The 23,985-nt window shown below is 42.9% G+C and overlaps 1 protein-coding gene across 4 annotated transcripts in view; it reads left to right on the top strand.

The window, feature by feature from the left end:
* The window catches only part of Fam168a (family with sequence similarity 168 member A), a 183,693-nt gene extending 160,274 nt beyond the window's left edge, over nt 1–23,419 (top strand). For 2 of the 4 annotated variants that reach the window (XM_026409145.2, XM_026409143.2), the window contains 7 exons: nt 317–397; nt 5,774–5,800; nt 10,624–10,749; nt 18,864–19,006; nt 20,473–20,647; nt 21,947–22,077; nt 22,789–23,419. In XM_026409145.2, the coding sequence (XP_026264930.1) occupies nt 317–397; nt 5,774–5,800; nt 10,624–10,749; nt 18,864–19,006; nt 20,473–20,647; nt 21,947–22,059 (665 nt within the window). In that variant the 3' untranslated portion in view covers nt 22,060–22,077; nt 22,789–23,419. The remainder of the gene's footprint in view (nt 1–316; nt 398–5,773; nt 5,801–10,623; nt 10,750–18,863; nt 19,007–20,472; nt 20,648–21,946; nt 22,078–22,788) is intronic. The other 2 variants (XM_026409147.2, XM_026409144.2) reach the window with 1 other exon arrangement.
* Nucleotides 23,420–23,985: the final 566 nt, after the last annotated feature.

Here is a 23,985-nt window from a genome sequence, read left to right as displayed (position 1 = left end):
AGCAGTTTTGTGGCAGAATGTGAAAGTAAGCACATATGTTTTATCATAAGCGCTTTTAATTTTTTTCCACGTTTTTTACAGTGAAAATGCAGGCATATTTTATGTATTGCTTTTTAAAAGTGGGCCCAAAAATCTGCATTTATTGGAGTTATGGTATTAATGACTTTTCTCTTGAGAGTCTGAAAGCTCTGTGAAATGGCCTGTGAAGAAAATGAAAGCCAAGCCTGTAACTTGAATTTGTTTCCTTAGAATTCTTCTTTGTTGTTAGTGTTGTTGTTTTCCTTGCCTAAGTAAGACTTTTCTTGTCTTTATGTAGGTTACCCTACAGCCTACCCGGCAGCGGCCCCTGCCTACAATCCCAGCCTGTACCCAACCAATAGCCCAAGTTATGCTCCAGGTAAACAGAGTGGGGGCATCAGTGATGAATGGGGTGGGAGGTGTGGGAAAACAAACCCACTTGCTGGCCTTTCCCTGTCCTTAATTGCTCTGGGCTCAGCCTATCCTGGTTTGAATCTGTGGGAGTCCATACCTTCTGGGAACTGAGGCAGATCAGCCTCAGGGTGGGGGTTGGAAGTAAAATCTTCCTCATTCTCCTTGGGTCTTAAGCTTGGCTTATTTCTCCTATAGTGGAATGTATGAAACATGCATCCTTCTTACAGAACCCTTTCTACTCTCCGAAGCAAGATCCAAATTCATTCTTTGCCCAGTTTCCCCTGAGGCTGCCGCTGGGAAACACATGAACACGTGTACACACACACATACAGCCAAATACCGGGGTATAGATTTGGAAGGGAGTAAGAGACTTGCCATCAGAGGGTAAAGAAGTGGTTTTCGAGCTTAGAAAAGCTACTTGTTTTTCAAAAATAATAAATGTTCAATACTTCTTGGATAGAGGTTGAAGTGGATATGAAAATATTAAAAGGGTTTATTCTAATTTGGGCAGTTGCATTGCAGAGATCTTACACTGATCGTAACCCCTTGCTGAGCCAATACTTAAACACTCAAGAGCAGGAAAATTGGGCATGGTGTCCTAACTACTCAGGCGGCTGAGGTAGGAGGATTGCAAGTTTGAGGCCAGTCTAGACAACTTATCAAGACCCTTTCTCAAAATAAAAAATAAAAGGACTGGGGGTGTGGCTCAGTGGTAGAGCACTTGCCTAGCATGCATGAAGCCCTTTAGATTGCTAGAACTGGGGTAAGAAAAAGAGCAGGAGAATGTTTAGGTTCTGTGGTTAAAAAATCCTGGGTTAAAATCCAGATTACCCAACTGATTCATTAAAGCCTTGGGCAGTTACCTCACCTCTCTGAGATTCAAATGTAACTACTTACCTCAGGGTTTAAGTTGTTTTATGGAAACTCTTCTTCATTTATTCAGCAAGTATTTATTCGTTGACTGTCCTTCATACTGGGATAGAAAAATTTAAACATGATATCTTTCCCTGAAGTAGCTTACAGCCCATTTTGGAGCCTAACATGTAGACAAATTCATTGCAATACAATACAGTAAATATTATAAAAGGAATACATATTAAAAGAGAAGAGGGAACCACAGTCTGCCTGGGGGTAAGAGTATAGAAGAATAGAGACTTGAGGGAGAAATAGAAAGTCTCCCCTACTCCCAATTGCTGGGGATTGGACGCAGAGCCTCATGCATTCTAGGTAAGTACTATACCACTGAGCCACATCCCCAGCCCTAGGAGGAGTTCTTTTAATCACACAAAGGAGGACTGGGCAGTCCAGGCAGAGCAAGCTGGGTAAAGACATGGAAATGTGGGAACATGACACTGTTAGAGACTTAGAAGTGAATAGGAATAGTTGAAGCATGGGCCAGGGTGGGAGGTGGTGATGAATCTTAACTAAAGATGTTAAAAGGTGATTTGGAAAGGCCTTGAATATCCTAACATCCCATTTTCTTGTTTAGTGATTATTATTATGGAATTTAAAAGCTTGAAAAGATTCCAGAGGTTTCTCCAGTTAAGCCTCTTGACTACAGAAACCCAGAAACAGTGTTTAGTTCCACATTATCCAATGAATCAGCAACAACTTATGAACTAGAACCCTTGGCAGATTTCCTGTCTCTCAGTCCCATGCTGTTTTGTACTAAACCAGTATTCTTTCTACTGTCATTCCCCTTTGTGTGTATGTGTATATGGTATTAGAAATCGAACCAGGACCTCACACAAGCTCTGTAGCACTGAGCTGCATCCCCAATCCCCTCATTCCCATTCTTCTGGGATATTTAAAGCAGAAATGAATGTGGGCTATATTTGAAGATCTCTGTTTGAGCCCTGGAATCATACCCTTACCATACCCCCACCCCATCTCTCTCTCTGACACACACACACATCATGAAGTTATCAGATAGGACCCTCTTTTTTTTTTCTGCAAACAAGAGTTATTTTATACATATAACTAATGATAACCCCTAAAGTGCTTACATAAATGTGACATTACACAGATATTCATTTTGGCCCTATTATGCCTAAGACAGTCAGGAAGACACTATAGGTAATTCAAACTTGAAGAAGCTGCTGTCACTGCCTTAAGAGCTTATAAGGGAAGTGGTGATACATGGACCAAAATCTACATCTCAGCATTGATTTTCTGTTTTCTTTTAATCAATAAAATATATTTCCCAAAAAATCTATAATAGGAGGCAGCAACAATAAAAGCTGCAGAAATTCTCTCTGAAAAAAATAATGAAATTTGGTAAGTTTTATCTTTAAAAACTATGGTAGCTTTGGTTATTAAATCTATCACAATAGGTAAGTGATTTAAATCTTCATGAGATCTGTGAGTCGGCTTTGTAAACTAGTCTAAAGCAAAGTGAAACAAGTTGTAGCAGAAGCTGAGGTAGGAATGAGGAATATTGATGGTCTTGATAGTCAGGAGGCCACCAATAACCTCACTGGCAGCAGTCAGGTAGGTGGTGAGACTGGAAACCAATCTATGGTGAACCAGGGAGGAGAGAAGTAGATTTAGCAGGTGGAGGCCATGCTTACGAGAAGCTTGGCTACCAGGGAAAGCCAAATAAAATGGCATTGACTATAAAGGGTGCTTGGGGTTGAGAAAGTTTTGGGGGTATAGGCATGATTAAGCACTGATGGGAGGCGCAAGTGGAGGGGACAAGTCAGATATGCGGGAGAAGCAGTGCCACACAGCTAGGCCTGCACAGAGGCTGCATTGGGGGTGGGAAATCGAGAATTCAGTTCTCTTCCTAGTTTTGGGGAATTGAGTGGCAGGAGGAAGTGGGGTACCTCACACAGGAGGACAGTTCTTCCTCTCAGATCATAGGAAAAGTCACAGGGGATGTGTTTAGAATCAATTGCCCAGTGGAAAGTGGAGAGTTATGATCTAATGGCCTTGATTTGCTGACACAAAGGTGATGAGGGATAGAGGAAAAATAAAAGTCAAAGTGTAAAAGCCTCACATGAAACAGTGGGAATGGAAACTACTAAACGATAGCACAGAGCAGGGTAACACTGGAGGCTGAGTGAGGTGGAGGCCAGGAATTGGTCCAGGCTCTAATTCCCAGCAGTGGGCTCTTTTCAGCACTTCTGGTGAAAGATTATAAGATTGTTTGGCAAGAAAGAGGAAAGACAAGGAATAAATAGCTATTATTTATTGAAGGGTTCCTTTGTGTCAGAGACTATTTTAAGCTCTTTACAGATGTTAACTTGTTTTATAACAAATCAGAACTTTGAGGTGAGTACTATTGTTACTCCCATTTTCTAAATGGAAAAACTAGAACTCAGAGAAGTTGAGTAACTAGCTCAAAGTTCCACAGCCCAGTATCATGTCACATGGCTACGTGAACTCTAAACCACTACTTTATTGTTGAGGCAGTTGGCAGAGAGAAATTGAAGTGTTAAACTGGAATAACCAGGGTAGAGAGGAAAGGTGGTGCAGAAAGGAGGAAATTGAGACTGTCAAAGAAAAAATGAACTAAAACAAAAATGGAGAGATTGGAAAACTGCTGGTAAAAAAAAAAAAAAAAGTAAAATAATAAAAGTTATCACCTAACATGATTTTCCCATTTTATGGCTTTTTGTTTGTTTGGTTTTTGGTACTAGGAATTGAACCCAGGAGTGCTTAACCACTGAACCACATCCCAGCCCCTTTTATATTTTATTTAGAGACAGGGTCTTGCTAAGTTACTGAGGCTGGCTTTGAACTCATGATCCTCCTGTGCACCACCATGCCCAGTCCAATTTTGTGTTTTAAAAGTCAACATATTTTCAGGAGCTAATGGAGGTAACCTAGACCATTTGCTCAGAAACCCACAAAGTACACAAGAAAGGGTAATGCTACTGCATTGTATTAGAAAGCCGCATCCTGAAAGTTGGAAAACCTGGACTGTAGCACTAACTCTTTTCTGATTTTGGTGTGACCTTGGGGAGACACCTTTGCCTTCTGAATTTTACACACACACACACACACACACACACACTCTCACAAACTCACAAACTGGGTCTGCTTCATATTATGGGATGCTGGCCTCTGTATTCATAGGTTTCCTGATTGCAGTGGGGAAGTTCTTGCCAAGGAGGAGCTGATTCAAGGTCAGAGAGGACAGTGTAGGTTACTCTCAGCTTCCTGCCAAAGCCAGCCACTTGTGATGCAGAGAGGTGCCTGCATCACAGGAGCAGATGTCTGCAAAGGAACCAGGCTCTCAGGTTTAAATATCTTTCAGTTGCTTCAAGGAGACCAAGAAGTTACTTTAGACAGATCTATTTTTAGCACCTAAGATATCATCTGTCTAGAATGCAAGGAAGTTCTTTGATTGGTTCTGAAAGCAATGTTGGTGCTTGGAGCTTTTTTCCAAGTTCTTCATGATTTCAAGAATCTTAATTTAAGAACTACTTGGCCCCACAGGAGGCAGAAGCTATCCAAGACTAGGTTTTCAGAATCCCCAGAGCAAAGAGTTTATCATATTAATGGTAATCTGACTTGAAAATGAAAAGGGAGGGTAAACAGGGTAACTAGTATAATAAAAATATAATACCACCTCACAAGAATCTGTATACAAAAGTATTTTTTTTTATCTATTATCTCACCTGGTTTCATAATGCCTATAAAGTACAAATATATTATTCCCATTTTGCATATGACAAGCCTAAAGAATGGTAGGGGGAAGGAATTGTTTCCTGAACACCTGCCTCCTTCCAGGCACTATGCAAGGCATGCTATAAATGTTCCCTTTTATATTAGTCCTGTGTGTTGGAGCTGCTTGCCTCAAATTTTGTTCAAAGGTTAAATAAGTTGTGCAAACTTATACAGTTAAAAAAGCAGCAGAGCTTCAGACTTGTATAGCACCAACTGTCCTGGAGGCTTGGGCCTAGCTCTCTGGGATTTTACAAACAATTCTAAAGAGTCCTATGCTGATGGTATTGTCCCTGAACTTTCACTTCCTCTAATATCTATCACATCTTCACCTTCTCTGGTTCTTGGGAGGATTGAAACATGTTTTTATCATGAATGAACAAAGAGCAAGAGCTTGGTCTTGTTCACATCTAGGCAGCTTCTGGGTCAGCTATATGGAAGATGCCATGGCATCCAGGGAGATTTTTCTCTGCAATGATTGAACTTTCCTGGATGGCAAGTCTGTCACCCTCTCCAGGGTAGAGGTACTTCATACCCCATATAGTCACCATTTTTTGTGCGGCCTGGGGGAAACTGCTATCTTAAGCCAAAGAATGTATATGTAACTGCAATATGTAAAACTTTGCACAAATTCTTAGTGGTAATTTCAACTAACATTTCTATCCAACAGAGTTTCAGTTCCTGCATTCAGCTTATGGTAGGAGAGCTATTTTTCCTCATCTGTATTACGGCCTATGAATGTGTTATCTTGTAACAATGGTAGAACCCCTCTCCTTTCTTCCCTAAATCCCATCCCCTAGGCTTGGGCTCCCCCCAGGTGGCTCAGCAGCAGTTCCTAAAGCATGCAGGAACATGTCTGATGGTGCAAAATCATGGGTTGGAGACACACATGAACCATTTCCCTAGGGCAGCAATGAAGGATCATGGCACTAAAAGGCGTCTCTCATCCTAACCTGGCTGCTGAATTCAAACAAATGAACCAAAATTCCAGGGTCTATATGTGGCTTTTCTGTTGGCTTTGTGGCAGCCTCTTTGAAGGAGTCCCTGGATTATGCTAAAACACCAGTCTGCCCCAGGATCAGATTTCCTATCTCCATCAGCAGTCTGACATGTTTGAAGACTTGGTGACTTTAAATACAATCTGTTCCCTTAGCTCAGATCTTGAGCTCTGGGCTCATTATTGGGGCATTTTCCGGGATGGTGAAAGGTGGGAGCCAAGTGTGCCAATGAGTTGAGGGATCAAAAGCTGAGTTCTGGGGCAGTGTGGACTCCAGGCCCAAGGCACCACGGGAACTTCTGGGCACCTGTGAGGGTCCTAGCAGTGTAACTTGACTAGGTCCTTTTTGTCATAGACAGGAAGGGACCATGGGAAGGACTTGCCACTTTAACCACCCTCACCTGGGCTGCTGAGGACAATGTTTTTGTAAAATCTCTGCACACTTTCTCAACTTTTAAACCTTGATCATCTAGTTGTCAGAAATTAAATTTTTGTATTGCACATCTTTCAGAAGATGAACTGTGAAATTTCTTGCCACTATTGTGGGCTGTGTGATCTTGGGCAACTTGCTAATGTTTCTAGGCTATAGATAAAGTTTTATTCCACATGGATATTTTCATATCTTTAATACTAACATCCCATCCTTTTACAATTTTATTATTTCAATTTTGCAAGCCACAGACCTATTTCTTTCTCTCTCTCTCTCTCTCTTGGTTGCCCCAGAATATATGAACTTGGACAGAGGTTTCCATAAAAAGTTAGAGAAGGTCTCAGACTTCTTCACCCTTCCACTTAAAGCATCTGAAATGAGTAGTATGGATAGAACCCTTAACAAAATATTCTGTGGCAGGCCCTAAGTGGCCCTTTGAAGATACAAAGACCAGTAAGACAAGCTCTCCAATTCTCAAGGAGTGTGCAAATTATTGGGGAGACAGATAAGCCAGCCAAGTACAGGAACTTCTAAGAATCACAGGAATGATGAGGGTGGTCAACTACATGGAGTGCATGCAGAAGCTGTGGTCACTGGGTGGAGAGAAGAAAAGACTTTGTAGTACATGTGCATCTTCAGCTCATGATTGATGAATTAGTCTAAGTTTACCAGGTGGAATGTGAGAAGAGACATGCCAGAAGAGCTAGCAGTATGGACAAAACCACAGATATGTGTAGCTCCTCTGCATATTCTGGGAATGATAATCAGTGGGTGTACTGTAGTATAGACTGGAGACTGAGAGACTAGCGAGATAATCGGAACTAGATCATGGGGCCTTGAATGCAATAAGGACTTCAGACCACCCTATATGCAGTAGAGAACCAGAGAATATTCTTTAGAAAGAGGGTTTTCTGATTGTGTCTTAGATAGGTCACTGTAGCTGTAACTTAATGATTGGAGGGGACAGGTTTAAAAACAAACAGAACAGTGAGGAAGCAGTTGGAGCAATTCAGGTGAGAGATGCTGAGAGCTTGAATTAAAGCCCTTTACCAGTATGGAGATGGAAGAATAGATAGCTACCAGAACTTAAACTGGGTGACACTTTATTTTTTACCCTCATGTCAATACTATGAAGCTATCAGTGAATGGTAGTTATTGCAATTTTGAGATAACCAAAAAATTAAGTGACTTGCCCAAGATCCCATAGCTAATAAGTGGCAGAGCCCAGGATAGAAGAATGCAAATTTCCTGACTCAGTACATTGTTCAGGATGATGGTCCCTTGCTGCCTCTCCTCTTTGTAAGTGTGCTTAACAGATTGTTCAAGTGTCAGAGGGTGTGAAGGTCCCATATCCAGGGAAGTGAACAACCCAGCACCTGGATGTGGGCAGCCTGCTGTGACTGGCTGCTCTTTTGTTCTGTCTTTTTGACTTGAAGGCTGGCACATATAATATAGTACACTGATCTTAAGTATACAGCTTAACAACATTTTTCACATGTAATACACACACTGTAATACACACACACACATATATATATACACACACACACACACACACATATATATATATATACATATAAATATAGCAATCACACAGTTCAAAATATAAAACATTTCTAGGAAGTGGTTTCTTTCTGGCACTCAAGAATATGCCCTCCTATTAGAGCAGCCTCTTCCACCACTATACTTCTAAAAAGCTTTAGTTGGGTTTGTTTTCATTCCACAACTAAGCTCTGATCAGCACCACCAACAGAATGGGTGCCGTTAGAATTGTACTTAGAAGAACAGGATTATCTAACTAATGAGGAGGTCAAGTTGATATTTGGTTTTAAGTTTTCACATTTATTCAATTATTTAGTATTCAAATATATAGAGGAGGCATAGAAATAATGTTTGTTTTCTTTAATGAAACCAGAAGAAAATGCCCCTTTATTCAGGAAAATGTATAGTTTAGCTAAGGTTTCACTTAGGGAAGACAATCAAAGGCATAATCTCATTTGCTTTTTTCCTGATTAATCTGCAACATTGTTTTACTGGGTATCATGCTGTCTTGTTCACTCCCTGGTTGTTGCTATGTTGCATCCCCAGCTAGATTGTAAGTACCTTGTGTGCAGTGACCGTGACCCACGTTGTGTTCCTGTCCACGGTGGCGCTCCCCTCAGTGCTGAGCGCAGTTAGACCTCAGTACTCTTTGGCTAATTTTGATTTACCTTGTCACACAGCCCTTCAGGCTAATGTCAGACTTTTGGCTAATGATGCAAATTATGTTGAAGTATGTGCCACTTGGAGGAAAAAATTGGAATGAATCAGGACCTATAATTTCTCCAAATTTATACAACCAAATTCAATGCTCCTGCTCACTGGTGGAGTCCCATGAGGTTATGGGCTTATTCTTTCTGACTCCTCAGAACTTACATGTTTAACCTTTCAGGTAGTTGTGTTGGGTGGCCTCAGCTTTCCAGCCACATGGAGTGTCAAGTTCTAAATTTGGAGACATCTTCATAAGCTTTTCAACACTAATTGGATTCTTTGTTAATCCCCTTCATACCAGCCCTCTGCCCCCATAAAGAACCCAAGATGATTGCTTTAAATGGACTTCTCTCCTCCTGTAGTATATGCAGAGCCATGTCTGGATATCCAGAAGAGGCCCTGAACTATACTTGGAGTTCCGCTAGGCCTCCATTTCTCTTTGCCAGAATTCTCCTTTTAGTGTCACTTTCCTGCCCATGATTTCCTTCTCATTCTTCAGCATCTGCTGTATATATTGCGGGCCATTAATGCAAGCAGAGTCAGCATATGATAGCTGCACTCCTAGCCTTAGTTTAGTAAGAACAGTAGAGTCCCTGACCTTTTCTAACCTTAGCAGTTCTGTGATTGAAGGAACAGAGACATTTGTTATTATCCAGACAGTCAGAGGAAGATATGAAATCTCTCTGAAGGTAGAATATCCTGGTGAAATTAGAGCATATATAGGCATACTTTTTTCTCAGACTACAGTGACTTACCTTAGCCCCTTGTGAAAATGTTTCAATTATATTTGACTATTGTCAGTACAACCCCATCTCCAGCTAATATACTTTTAAAAATTCCATATCAAGGACTCCCAAGACCTTATTTGAATGAAATAGAAATTTGAGTAAAGGATGTTTCTTCTCTAGTGTTTGAAAGTATAGTAAAAAGTTGGGCATTTCTACCCTTTGGAGCCCTATTTCCTCTCTCCTTCCCCTCTGGGTACCATGAAGGTAAGTTTTTTGAGTCAGTCCCACTTCTAGAACATATAAAGGATCATCTTTCAAGCTTCTCAAGCTGAGCTTTGAGTTAGCCAAGGAAGTCTTTACAGACCTCAAACTGGGCCTCATCTCTATTTTACACCTACCCCAAGTTGGCATTTACTTTTGGGATGGTCTAAAGGATCATTTCTAATTTATGAGCTGTCTCAGGTGGGACACCCAGTAGCACCTCAGCAGGATATAATTCAGGGATATGCAGAGGTTTGTTCATCTGACCTTGGATGGGTGTCCAGGATGAGTTAGCAAGGAGTGCCTCACTAGATAACTAGGAACACACCCACAGGGCCCTGTGCCTTTTAAGCTTGCATGGCTACATCTCAGTCCACTTAGAGGACATGGTATTCCAGCAAGAATAAATTTTTTCCACAACTTATTAAATACACCTCCCAAGGAAATTTCAGACAAAAAGTAGGGGGGCTGAGTTGATATAGCCCAGTACACAAAGGCTCCCAACTTGATCCACATTATAAAGTAGCTGAGGAATATACCAGAGCCTTATGCCAGAAGGTCAGGTAGAAGGAAGCAGTATTCATGGACATGTTCATGGTTTTAGTAGTACCTAGAAAATCCTGATGCTCTTAGCGTAAGTGCAGATTTCCTCAGTTTTCAACCATCTGGAAGCTCACTTCAGCACTGCTCCCACCCCACTAACTCATCTCAGAAAGGCTGAATCATTCTGTGTGTCTGAACAGGCCCTTTGGGTTATATGTTTCTGTCCAGCACAAAATCCTTGCTTTATGTCTGTGATTGGTGGTGCCCACTTCTTATTTCTGCCTAATGCCATTCTTGTGTCTTCCCTTAAGCCACTCTGCTGATGAAACAGGCCTGGCCACAGAACTCGTCTTCCTGTGGCACTGAAGGCACCTTCCACCTCCCAGTGGACACCGGGACCGAGAACCGAACTTACCAAGCATCCTCTGCGGCTTTCAGTAAATACAGCCTGTCTCCTCCTTTCCTTGTTCCCCTTGGTTGGGACTGATTTGTTTCTTAGAAAGAAAGGAAAGGGGATTTTTTAAAAATGATCTTTATTATATAAATACTACTTTAAAAGGTTCTCCTATCCATGCAAAAAGTTGGCCTTCCTCATTCAATAAAGATCTCATTGATCATGCACCCTGCTTTAGGGAGACACACAACAGTGAGGGAGGGAAAAAGAGTACTCTCTTTCTGGCTGAGAAATTGGATTGGGAAAAGACTATTACTGCATTTCAAGGGAAAGAACAGAAGGCACATTTTGAAGACCTGTGTGTGTTTGGACAGAGAGGGATTTCCCCTTAGGCAGGATTTCTTAACTACAGCACTATTGACTTCTGGGCCAGATAATTCTTTGTTGTTGGGGACTGTCCTGAGCATTGCAGGATGTTTAGCAGCATTCCTGGTCTCTACACCTAGATACCAGGAGCAAAGCACTATATGACAACCAAAAATGTCTCCAAACTTAGTAAATGCCACCCCACCCCACCCCCCTTTGAGGAACACTGCCCTTGTGGAAGCTATACTATGGGAATAAAGTACATATATTGACAAAAGCCAGCCACCTTGTCAGATTGATCATGATAATCTAGAGGCTCAGTAGGGTAACTAGTGCTATCATCTTTATATTTCTGATTTTTTAAAATATTTTTTTGTTTTAATTAGACACAGTATCTTTATTTTATTTTTTTTATGTGGTGCTGAGGATCGAACCCAATGCCCTGCACATGGTAGGTGAGCGCTCTACCACTGAGCCACATCCCCAGTCCCTATATTTCTGATTTTTCACACAGTGGTTCCACTGAGGAAATGAGACCCAGTGATTAGAAATTACTGAGTGGCATTTTGATTCCATATAAGGAAGAACTTGGTGCCTCGTGGGAGCTTTTAGATGAATGGCTGACTTTGGATATGGTGAGGACTTAGCCTTGGAGTTGTGCCAGCAGGGGCTATAAGCCTTTAGTGTGATATTACAGTGAATTGCTAGTCTACCAAGTAAGTAGGTTAGAAGAATTCATTGTATTTTTTCTTCTTTAAAATCTCCAGTGTCACTTCTTCTTATCATTTGCCCCTAGATGTCAATATCAGCTTACAGAGTATAGCTTGTCTTTTGGATAATGTGCTTTCATAATCATCCTCTTATTTATTTATTTTTATTTTTTGGCAATACTAGGCATTGAACCCAGGGGTACCTACCACTGAGCTACATCTCTAGCCCTTTTTATTTTTATTTATTTTTTTTAAATAAGACCTCACTGAGTTGCTTAGGGCCTTGCTAAATTGCTGAGGGTGGCCTTAAACTTGCTGTCCTCCTGCATCAACCTTCTGAGTCACTGGGATTACAGGTGGGCCACTTTGCCCAGCACTCTCTCATTTAGTCAACACTATGATCTTAAAAGTCATTTAGGGGGCTGGGGATGTGGCTCAAGCGGTAGCATACTCGCCTGGTATGCACAGGGCGCTGGGTTCAATCCTCAGCACCACATAAAAATAAAATAAAAATGTTGTGTCCACCAATAACTAAAAAATAAATATTAAAAAAATTCTCTCTCTCTAAAAAAAAAAAAAAGAAAGAAAGAAATCATTTAGGTGGATTTTTCATCCTAGTTAGAAAATTGAGGCTCAAAAAGGTAATATGCCCAGTGCTGCCCAACTAATAAGCAGCACATGCTTTGGAGTTTGGTCTTTTAAATGAGGCCCCTGAATTGGTTCATCCTAAACATTCTCAATAAACAGTAGACTCCTGATTCTCTCACATTGCAGCTCTGTATCAATATCTTCCCCACCACAGGGACCTCCTCTCCAGCAGCTCTCACCAGTAGTTGCCATCAAGCCTTTGCTCATATCTTCAGGATCAGCAATCTAGTTTCTTCCAGAGGCAGCCCTTTACACAGTTAGGCAGTCCAAGTATCAGAAGGCCTTGCCTTATACTATCTGAAGGCTTCCTGAAACTCCATTAAAATGTCCAGTAACCACGTCCCCTCTCAGACAGGCTGTCACAGTCCCTGGGAAGGACCGAAATGTATCCCTCTCTTGTAAGTAAGTAATGTTTAAACCTGTGTAACTCTTTAATGAAGTTGGGATTGACTGACCCATTAATTGCCACATTTTGTTGCTTCTAGTGCCATAGAAAATTCAGGGTGCTTTGACAAATTCATTTTGGTTTCACCAGCACTTGCTAAGCCTGTTTGTAAATAGGTCTCCCTCCTACTTATTCAGTGCTCAGTTTAGCTACCAACAAGGAGAGTCAGAGGTCAAGGCAAGACTCAGACATAGAGCTTTGTTTTGTCCAGACGTATAAACTCACTGATCAATAAACCTATTAGTCTAAAAGGCACCTGTGATGTGAGGACCAATACCTTTGAAAGTGCTAGGGCTTCTACCACTGAAAGATTTATAGCAGTGAAGGAGGACTGAAGAGAGGGCTGGAAAAGTTTTACTTGCTAACATACACACTCTCTTTATTATCCTGTTTGATGGAGCCTAAAATTATGGTTAGGAACCTGAGACAAACAATAGATATCATAAAGCTTCTTTTATAAGGCAAAGCTGGGACTTCTAATGATCAAATTCCTCTTATGATTTTGCCCTTAGTGAAATGGGGATACAAAGACCAATATACTAAATGCCCAAAATTGAACTGGAGAAACCCTTAACTCAGAAAGAGCTCTGTCCAAGACAAGAACTCATGCCCTGAACTCTGGACACAGCTTTCATTAATTTGTTATGCAATTTGGGGGAAATTGAAATTGCTGTCCTTTCAGTCTCTAGATTCTTCCTCTGTAAGGGAGAACGTTGATTGCAAGCCTCTAATGTCCTTAAAGCACAGCATATCGAAGTCCTAATATTATGACCTTCAGATTCAGAATTTCTTTCTTTTTTTTTTTTTAAGAGAATGTTTTTGTTTTTAATATTTATTTTTTAGTTTTCGGCGGGCACAACATCTTTGTATGTGGTGCTGAGGATTGAACCCGGGCCGCACGCACGCCAGGCGAGCGCGCTACCGCTTGAGCCACAGCCCCAGCCCAAGATTCAGAATTTCTTTCAGGATTGCCAGGCCATCAGTGAGCCTAAGTTCACTTGGGTAAAAACCATTTTTTTTTTTTTTTTGCAAGAAGCCCAGTAACTTTTTTTTTTTTTTCATGGTACCAAGGATTGAACTCAGAGGCACTGGACCACTGAACCACATCCCCAGCACTATTTTGTGTTTTATTTAGAGACAGCGTTTCACTGAGTTGCTTAGCGCCTCAGCCTCCTGAGCCCCTGGGATTACAGGTGTGTGCCACTGGGCCCAGCCCTTACAACTTCTTTTACTTAGATTCACAAACTAAGAACCCTGACTTTTGTGATACTTAAAGTAACCCAGACTACAACAACAGGAATTTTCATTATTCCCTAAGGACCACCAGTCTATTGTAGAAAGTCCTCTGTAGTAATGTTCTCATAAAAGTCCTACTGAGATACTCAGAAACTCAGAATATCATCATCTTCAGAAAGACCCTCTGAAATTATTCAGTCCAAATGAGTACATTCCCTGAGAGAAGTGAGCAGAACTCTCTGAAGGAGCCTAGGCTGAGGACCCTGGGTAGCTTCTGTAGCCTCATATCTTCCTGACACAAACGGTAACCTTGATTACCACTGTGGTTAGAGAAAGTCTCCCCATGAGCAGTCATTCTCTTTTAGTATCTATTTATTCTCTCACCTGTGAAATGTTTATGTCAGTCTGGGAGATCTCTAAGACCTCTTCTAGCTCTGCGGCTCTGCTTCTCCCATCCCAAGCTGTCTAGACAGACAAGCAGGGCCTTCTAGATCAGCATCTCTTTGGTTGCCAAGGATGTTTTCGTTACTTGTTTGTATTCTGAGTATGTGTCTCATTTCATAACATGAAGAAAGGGAAACATTCTCAGAAAAGGTTGTTCTTAGATGTGGAAAGCAGATTCTACTGCAGTCTCTGAGAGCCTTTTCCTCAGAGGGAGAGTCCCTGCACTTTGTAATATGGTTGTCCTTGTGGTATAGAGGGGTTACAGAACCTTTCCTGGTGAAGATAAAAATTCCAGAGCACATTCTCTAGGAGCATGAAGTAAGGTAACCAGCAGTGTTGTCCTGTTAACTCTATAAAGAATCATAAAATCATAGTATTTCAACCATAAAATTTTCGAATATTAGAGTCCTGGAGTCTTTGCTCCAAGTTGGAACAAACCATACCAGTCATAATTTAACTTCTTATCTTTTGAATTCATTCAGACCAGACTTGGCTTTTATGCCTCCAGAATAGGAAGTTTACTATCTTTATGCAGTGAGAGAGAAAAAAATAATAACAGCTACCCTGTTTGAAATGCTTATAATACGTCCAGCACTGTACTAAGTGCTTTGCACTTATCAATGTATTTATCACAGAAACTTTATGAGGTAGGTGCTGTTACTACCCCCATTTTACAGGTGAGAAGATGATATATTCCACAGCTATTAAATTGCAGGACTGGGGTCTGGCCCCAGACTGTAACCACTGCTCTGTGCTGTAGTACCTTCAGAGACAGCCATCTTCCGATTGAGGATGCCCTCTTCTGCATAGAAATGAGATGTTTATCCTGGCAGGACTCTCCACGAATTGTTTTGTATTGTTTCCTTTTCTTTCTTTCTTTTCTTTTTCTTTTTTCTTTTCTTTTTTTTTTTTTTTTTTTTTTTTTGAACGCAAGTATCAAATTAGGTAGAAAGCCAGGCACCACTTAACCACTGTGTAGCATCCCCGAGCCTTTTTTCATTTTTTGAGACAGGGTTTTGCTAAATTGTTGAAGCTGGCCTTGAACTTGCAATCCTCCTACCCTCAGCCTCCTGAGTTGCTGGGATTACAGGTGTGTGCTACCATGCCTGGCTTGTTTTGTTTTTAAAATAAGCCCTTCCTTTTTTTTCTGTACTGGAAATTGAACCTGGGACCTTGTCCTTGCTGGGCCAGCACTCTCCCCAGGAGCTACATCCCCAGCCTTTGTTTTGTTTTGTTTTGTTGTTGTTTGCAATGCTCTGGGGCCTGAGTCCTGTGACCTCACACATGCTAGGCAAGTGCCTTATCACTGAGCTACATCCCCAGCCCCTCTACATATTGTTTTATTCCTTTTTTTTTTTAACATTTTTTTTAGTTGTAGATTAACACACAGTATTTTTATTTATTTTTATGTGGTGCTGAGGATTGAACTGGGACCTCACACATGCAAGGCAGGTGCTTTACCACTGAGCTACAGCCCCAGCCCTTGTTTAATTCCTTTAAATCAAGGGTCAGGAAACTTTCCTATAAAGGGCCAGACTTTGAGATAGTAGATACTTCAGGCTTTTCAATCCATATGATCTCTGTAACTACCATTGTAACAAGAAAGTAGTCATTGCAGGTATGTAATTAAATTAAAGATTTATTTACCAGGTAAGTTGTAATTACAGAAAACCACAGACTGGAATTATTATTATCAATAAAAGATTTCTGTGGTCCTACTAGGTGTGGTTGCACACATCCTTAATCCCAGCTGCTCAGGAGGCTGAGGCAGAAGGATCACAAATTTGAAGCCAGTCTCAGCAACTTAGCAAGACCCTGTTTGAAATAAAAAATAAAAAGGGCTGGAGATGTAGCTCACTGGCAGAGTGCCTCTGGGATCAATTTCTAATACCACCCAAAAATAATAATAATAATTCTGTGATAATTTTAGGGGAATACGGTCCCTTATATATCCCCCCATCGTCAGAGATTCATAGCTCATTGAATTATTTTAAAGACTTCTCAGGGCCACAAAATTAAAACAACAACAAAAAACACACACACACACACACACACCTATTTATCTCTATATTACATTGCTACTTCACAAATTATGGGACCTCAAAACTCATCCCCTTCTTTTCTCTTCTCCAAATACTACTAAGTTCCCTGGGGGACTGGGGATATAGCTCAGTGGTAGAAAATTTGGCTAGGATGTGCAAGGCACCTGAGTTCAGTCTCTGGTACCATAAAAGAAAAGAAGATCCCCTGGAATCAGCCCATTTTGAGAATCCCCTTTATTTCTTAGAGAAATAAACTGTCTCCAAGGTGAAAAAGTGAAGTACCCATCAGATGGCTCCTTCTAGGTTTCTGCAAACCTAGACTCCGTCTTCTCATGTGGTATCTGCTTTTTTTCCTGAGACCACATCTCAGGTTTAGCTCCATAGTCTAGAAACCTTAGGGAATCTGCTCTATAATTCCCTTCCAGTTAATTTCTACTTCTTATCAATTCTGCCTTTTCTTTGATGTATCTTTTTCACCCCATCTTCTTTGCTACTTATTTCCCAAACAAACTTGAGGACAAAACAATTTTTTCATGGAACAAATTCTGTAGATATGCAGGTGGGAAAATAAATAACAGTTCCAGGGGAGATGACAGGACATCTTTTGTGCCAGCTGAGCAATAGCTCTGATATCCTCTTGAGTCATTAGGGCAGAAAATACCAAGCCAAAGCTGTGGTGTAACTGAGGATTTGTGCCCATGTGGTAGCTTGCTTTTACTTGGAGTTAGGATAGAGGAAACCCATAATCTTAGAGCCATGGAATTTTAGTTTAGAAAGAGATTTTCATTTTTAATCTCCTATTTTACAAAATAAGAAACTAAGGCCCAGAGATTTAGGCAGTTGACATCCAAGTTAGGCAGAAAGCCAGACCAAAGCCTAGATCACTTCTCCTCTAATAAAGTTCCTTGCTACTCTGACCCCTAGTCCCTTCTTTCTTGGGGCTTAAAGGTTCCTTGGTGAATATCTTATAGGCAAAAGAATGAAGCCCAGAGAGGTCCAACAACTTTAGCTAGACCCACCTAGGACAGGACTACAGGGCAGAAGCCACCCTAGCATCTTTCCACAGGGGCTTCAGAGCCAAGGTCCTCTGACACTGACCCTTCAACTCAGAAGGAAAATTTTAGAATCTTAATTTTTGTTTTTTTAAATACTGGAAAATGAACCCAGGGGCATTCTACCACTAAGCTACATTCCCAGCCCTTTTTATTTTGCTAAGTCACCCATGCTGGTCTTGAACCTGAGATCCTCCTGCTGCAGTGTCTTGAGTAGCTGGGATTACAGACCATCATGCTTGGCTAGAGTTTAGAGTCTTTAGGAGAAGTTTCTAAAAAGACTTGTCCTATCTGAGCCTCAGGATCCCCTCATATAACTCAGAGGATTGGGGATCAGTAGATGACTACCTAGTTCAATAGGATGATTCCATTTAGTGATTTTATAAGGACACCTTGTTCCTGAGTGACTTGTATTTGAAGTCCTTCCTATAAACATAAGATCTGACTTTTTTTCTGGAGGTCTCAAAAGAAGCACAGTTTGTTCTCATAGCCAATTGTGAACTTCTTGGGGCCTGAATTCACAACCCCCAGCTGTTGTCTGGCCTGCTGAGGTGCAGACATGGCCCGGGTCTGGGTCCTGACTTCAGGCCCATGGGGCAAAGATGACCTCCCACAAGCCACAGGAGGGGAGGAAAAGCCAGCCCTGCAGAGCAGTGTTTTCAACATCCCAGAAGATGAGCATCTGAGAGATGTTTTATGTGGGTTTTTACCTTCAGACTTGGTAAGGAGGAGGCAGCATGGTTAAGGGAGATACTTATAAGGAGAAAAAGCACTAGCAAAAGATACTCTGAGATGCTGGGATAAGTGAGGAGACAGAAAAGCAAGAAGATGGGAGTGGGGGTGTTAAGGGGCTTCCATCTGTGTGGACCTACTTTTCTCAGATAGTGCAGGAACCCAGGCCTTCATAGCTAAAAGGGTCCTATAAGAGACCATCTGGTTCTGGCCTCTTACTTTTGTAGATGAGAGTCCTTGAAACCTAGAGAAATAAAAATATCTCTAGAAACACACATGTTGCCCTGTGCACCAGGACTGAGGGAGCTGCCTCTAGGGCTAGGGCTCTCTGGGTTGAGCCCTGTTCTCTTGTTTGTTCTCATTTGTGTTTCCAGCCTGGATTCAGCCCATCTTTGTCTGGGGAATTGTGACTGGGACCTGCTGCCTTCTAGCACCACTGTTATGCCAACTAACTGGTAGTCTCTCTTATTGCCTTGGTACAGGATATACTGCAGGGACTCCATACAAGGTCCCACCGACCCAGAGTAATACTGCTCCACCCCCCTACTCCCCATCACCCAACCCCTATCAGACGGCCATGTATCCAATCAGAAGTGCCTACCCCCAGCAGAATCTGTATGCACAGGTAGGTATACATGGAGGTCTGGGCCTATTTCTTCTGCAAGTAGAGGACCCTGCAGACTGAGTATGGTGGGTGGGATAGGGTGAAAAAGAGTGGAGGGTTCATAATTCTGGCCAGCCATGGAAGCAATATCCCTGAAGCCTGCTTTCTCCTTCCCTCTACCTCAGTCCCTAGAGGGGTGAGGCATGAACTCTAATTTAGATGAACAGAACTCAGAATATCCGGGGGGCCCAGGCTGAGGCCTTTAGTGATCATCTAGTTGAACTTCTTTGTTAAACAAGTGGGGAAACAGACCCCGAGAGGGGAGTATCTTGTCCCAGGTCACACAGTGAGCTATTGGTTGAGTCAGAATGATGAGATCCCATGTCTTGGTCTTCCCTAACCCCACATCTACTCTTCCTTGATAAAGTCTGTGAACCAAGTAAGAAGGAGAAAAGTGCCCAGGCTCTGCCACCAGTGCCCTATGACCTTGGGCAGTTATTCTATCTGTGCCTCAGTGTCCTCATTTGGACTCTTTCAGGGGAATAATTGTGTACACTCTGGGAGGATGTGAGTTAAAGACCATATGATTTCTCTGGCGTGCTCATGGCACATTCTTCTGGAGTGATAATTCAACATGAGGTTTAATTGGCAGGGGAAATTTTTTTTTTAATTTAAAAACTAGCTATATTGCCAATTAAAATGCAGAACTTTAAAAAAAAAGAGGCTTGAGATTAATTTTTCTCATTTATGGAAAACTGTATTAGACTATCCTCTCAGACCTTTGAAGCCCTTGTCACTATATAGTGGAAAGATACAAAAATTTTTGGATTAAAATGATCACAGGGGCCTCTCTCTACTCAGCAGGCATATGAGTGGTAGTAGCAGGAAGCTAGTGATCCAGACACTGGGAAGTCACCTCAGATCTCTGTCTCCATCCTTATCTTTTGGTCAAAAGGAGAGAGATAATAAGTAAGAGACATCGTGGAAAACGCTGTTGATCGATGGCACTTTCTCAGTGTGTAAGCTGCAAGCACGCACACCAGTCTGGTAACCTCTCAGCATATGTGCGTAGTGCTCTGGGATTCACCAGCCCCATTCACATGCTTAGAAACTGATTGATTATTGTTCCCACCTTTAAATTATAGGAAGCTTTTGGAGTATAGTTCAATAAAATACAAACATTTTAAAATTGCTAATACTAGGGTTAAAGGAGTAGAGCTCTTACCCCATTAGGGAGCAAGCAGCCCTAGGAGCAAATTAAGATAGGTGTGGGGGTGACCAGTAGCTGAGCCAGCACTGAACAAGCCACAGTCGTGGTAAGACAAAGCAGGGCTCCAGCTGGAGCCTAGGCCTGTGTCGATGGATCAGTGCTTCTCCCCTCCGCATTCCTTTGGGTCTGAGAGGAACAGAGTCCCTACCCCAACCATTTCCCTCCATCTCCTGCCACCTCTCCAAGAGCCCTTGTGACCTCAGCCTCTTTTCCCCAGGGAGCCTACTATACACAGCCGGTGTACGCTGCCCAGCCCCATGTCATCCACCATACCACGGTCGTCCAGCCCAACAGCATTCCCTCTGCCATCTACCCGGCGCCTGTTGCTGCCCCCAGGACCAATGGCGTGGCCATGGGCATGGTGGCCGGCACCACCATGGCAATGTCAGCAGGTGAGAGCAGTATCTGCCTTAGCATCCCTCCTTCTCCTCCGGGAACTCCTGACGGAGCAGAGAACAATCATGGAACTGAGTGCCTCACAGCATAAGAAATCCTATGCGGAGATGTTCCAGGGACATAGAAGAAGGACCTTCTAAATCTGTCGCAGAGATGAGAAAGATTTCACCAAGAAGGGGATATTGAGCAAGGCTTTAAAGGGTGAATAGAGGCCAGGCAGAGAGGTGACAGAGGGAAGAGCAAAACAGGCTGAAAGAATCCAAGGGTGGCAAGTTGATAGAATGGAGGTGGCTGAAGGCGCTTCGGAAGTAGGTGAAAGAGTGGTGGCACGGCAGCCAGGGTGAGACAGGGAAAAGTTTGAGAATCTTAAGGTGAGGGAGCTGGCAAGGGGCTTCAAGTAGAAGGACAGGGTTGGGTTTAGATCTCTCTGGCGACAGGCTGAAGCAGGACCAGAGGATAAGGGTTGGAAGCAGATAGGCCAGTGAGGAGGCTGTCACAGCAGATTAGGGGAAAAATGATGACATGAGGACTCTGGTATCAGTAGGGGGCCCAGAAAAGAGGGCACAGGGCAATGTTATTTTAGCAGACAGGAGTATAAGGACCTGTGGTGAGAGAGGAGGGAAGCAGGAGTCCCCGAAGACCCTTGCAGAGTAGACCAGAGCACTGCCCTTAATGAACCTTGAAGATGGGGATGGGGAGTTCAGCTTTAGGAAGGTCTAGGGTGAGTTGACACTGAGGGAGAAACTGGGCTTTCCCATTAAGGATGAGAGAAGACCAGGGTCTTTGACTAGCTTGTAGAGACCGAGGCTTTAAAGAGCCAGTGAGGTCCCCATCTGAGGAAAGAAGGGCCAGGGGTAGAGTGGACATTTGGATTTTATTCTGTCCTTTACACTAGCAAGCTACTGATACCTCTCAGGGCCCACCCTGTTGTTTAGGTCCTGGGTACCAGGAATCATTAGGTCAAACCAGAGCCCTTCCCGTAAGGAACATGCAGGTTAGTGTGAGAGATATAAACAGACACCGACAATTACCTCTTGGTGTGTGCAACAAGAGAATCCCACAAAGAAAAGCGAAAGGAGGCTTCCAAAGAATAGTGGTTGAATCTCTCCTCCAGCATCCGAAAAGATCCTCCTAAAGAGGTAAAGCTTGACATGGGAGAGAAGGTTCCTTAGGCAGGCAGGGGAGATGGGGGACTCACTCAGGGGGAGCATTAACTTAAAAGGCATGGTTTCCTCCTCTTCACCCCTGATCCTGGTACAGACTTGTCAGGTTTCCTCTTCTCTTTGCATGCTCAGGTACTCTGCTGACTACACCCCAGCACACCGCGATTGGGGCACACCCTGTCTCCATGCCAACATACAGGGCCCAAGGAACCCCTGCATACAGCTACGTGCCCCCGCACTGGTAAAACCTTCAGCCCATCCAAGTGAGTGGGGCCAGGGCGGGAGAGGTGGGAAGGGAATGCATATAGAAACTGCCTCAAAGCCCTGACCTGAGTCTGGAGCCTAGGTGTTGTTTTCCTGTTCCAAGACCTGTAATTTCACTCTTTTTTATGTGTATATGTGGTTCTGACTATTGAACCTATAGGCTCTGGGTTATCTCATAATACTCACAGTAGCTCTGTGAAATAAGAATCATTAGCTCTGTTTTGCAGATAAATATGTAGCTCAACACCATTCAGCCAGTAAAAATTGATCTGAGACTTGAACTCTAGTTCCCCAGTACCAAATTCTGTGTTTTTAACTGTATGGCCTTCAGACTTCCATGAGCCCCATTCTTCAGATGAAATCTTCACCTAAATTGGATGTTAGCTATGGTTTGAGGCAAGTGGAAACTTGGGATTGATCCTGACCACCAGCCCTCTGCTGCCCTACTTCTGAAGCAGTGCCTGTGAACTGTAGGGTTCCAAGGCTCTCACTTGGGAATTTGCCCTATAGCAGCATCTCCCTTGCCCTCCACCTCCTCTGAGGGCAGTTGGTGCTAGATAACAGCTTCCATGGGCAGGGAGAAACAGCTCCACTAGGAGAACACAGAGGGCTCTGGTTAGGGCTCCCAAGTTGAAAGGAGGGGGTTCAGAGGCTTCCTGAAGTGGCCTGTGGAATATCACTGTCACTGATGGTTTTCCTTCCTCCTCCAGATCTGGAGTCACACATTGTATGCAACTACTCAAGTCTTACACCGGTGCTGGAGCAGCTCCCTAGCAGCACCACCTCTATTTTCAAGAAGAGACAACAGAAGTGCAAGGGTCACTTTATGCATCTTTAATGATTTTGGTTTTTATTTTTGGTTTTTGTAAAAGCTGCTTTTTCTAATCTCCTGCCTTTCCCCCTAGCCCCTCTCTTAGCTGCTGCCCTTTCAGCTGTACCCACTTCTACCTGATCAGGCCACATCCCCTCAGCACTACTTTTTTCCCCCAAGCATCTAGTCCCCAGGATCCCAGTCTAGTGGCAAGCAGAGTGGGGTTTATTGCAGTGGTTCAGCTGAAGGCTCAACTTCATTTGAAGAATATAAACAGATGTGGCCCTCAAGTCCTGGGTCAGAACTCAGAGCTGTTGAGCAGGCAACATCTCTGGGTAATTGTTCTTTTTCTTTCTTTCTTTCTTTCTTTCTTTCTTTTTTTTTTTTTAAGCAAAATTAGTTTAGGACATTTCTACACAAATGAAATGTCTTCTAAGAACCATTGCAGCAGACCAAGAACAAAACCACCTGATTATGTAGGAATGTTATTAGCAGCTCCATGAGAACCTGGGGAAACCAGAGTCTTTGGGAGAATTGGGGGAAGGGTGGGGGGAGGGGGCATTGGGGAAGGAGAGGGAAGAAAGGGGAGAGAGGTGCTTGCCTGATGGCTTTGGTTTGAAAGGTCTCTGACCATATGTTCTGGGCCTGGACCTTCTGATTTGCACAGTGATGATAATTGACCTGGCACTTCCTCAAAAGGGGATTTGGACCTCAGATCCGCCAAGCAGCTGCAGGGTGGTGGGATCCCAGCATCCTGAGGACTTGAAAGGCCAGGTTCCCTGCATAATCCAGACCTCGGCCTCCGAGCCCTCATAGACCCACTCTGATGAGGAGCTTCCTCCTGATTAGAGTGGGTACCTGTGGCATTTCTCTCCCTTTCCCTTCTGCCCTTCCCAGTACCAGGGCTCACCTGTCTGTCTATGGGGCTGGCAGACGGGCCAGGCTCCTGGTTACCTTGCGCCATTCATGGCCAAAGTGAAGGAACCACATTCCAGGTGGGTGCTGGTGGCTCTGAAGGTCAGGTTAGTGAAGGAAAAGCAATAGCAATAAACATTTCATAGACTCATGGAACTTAAGGGACCTTAGCAATCATCTC

The sequence above is a fragment of the Urocitellus parryii genome, chromosome 4 (genome assembly GCF_045843805.1).
Source record: "Urocitellus parryii isolate mUroPar1 chromosome 4, mUroPar1.hap1, whole genome shotgun sequence".
Classification (NCBI taxonomy): domain Eukaryota; kingdom Metazoa; phylum Chordata; class Mammalia; order Rodentia; family Sciuridae; genus Urocitellus; species Urocitellus parryii.
The sequence above is the reverse complement of the archived record's forward strand: the minus strand, read 5'-3'. Positions and strand labels throughout refer to the sequence as shown.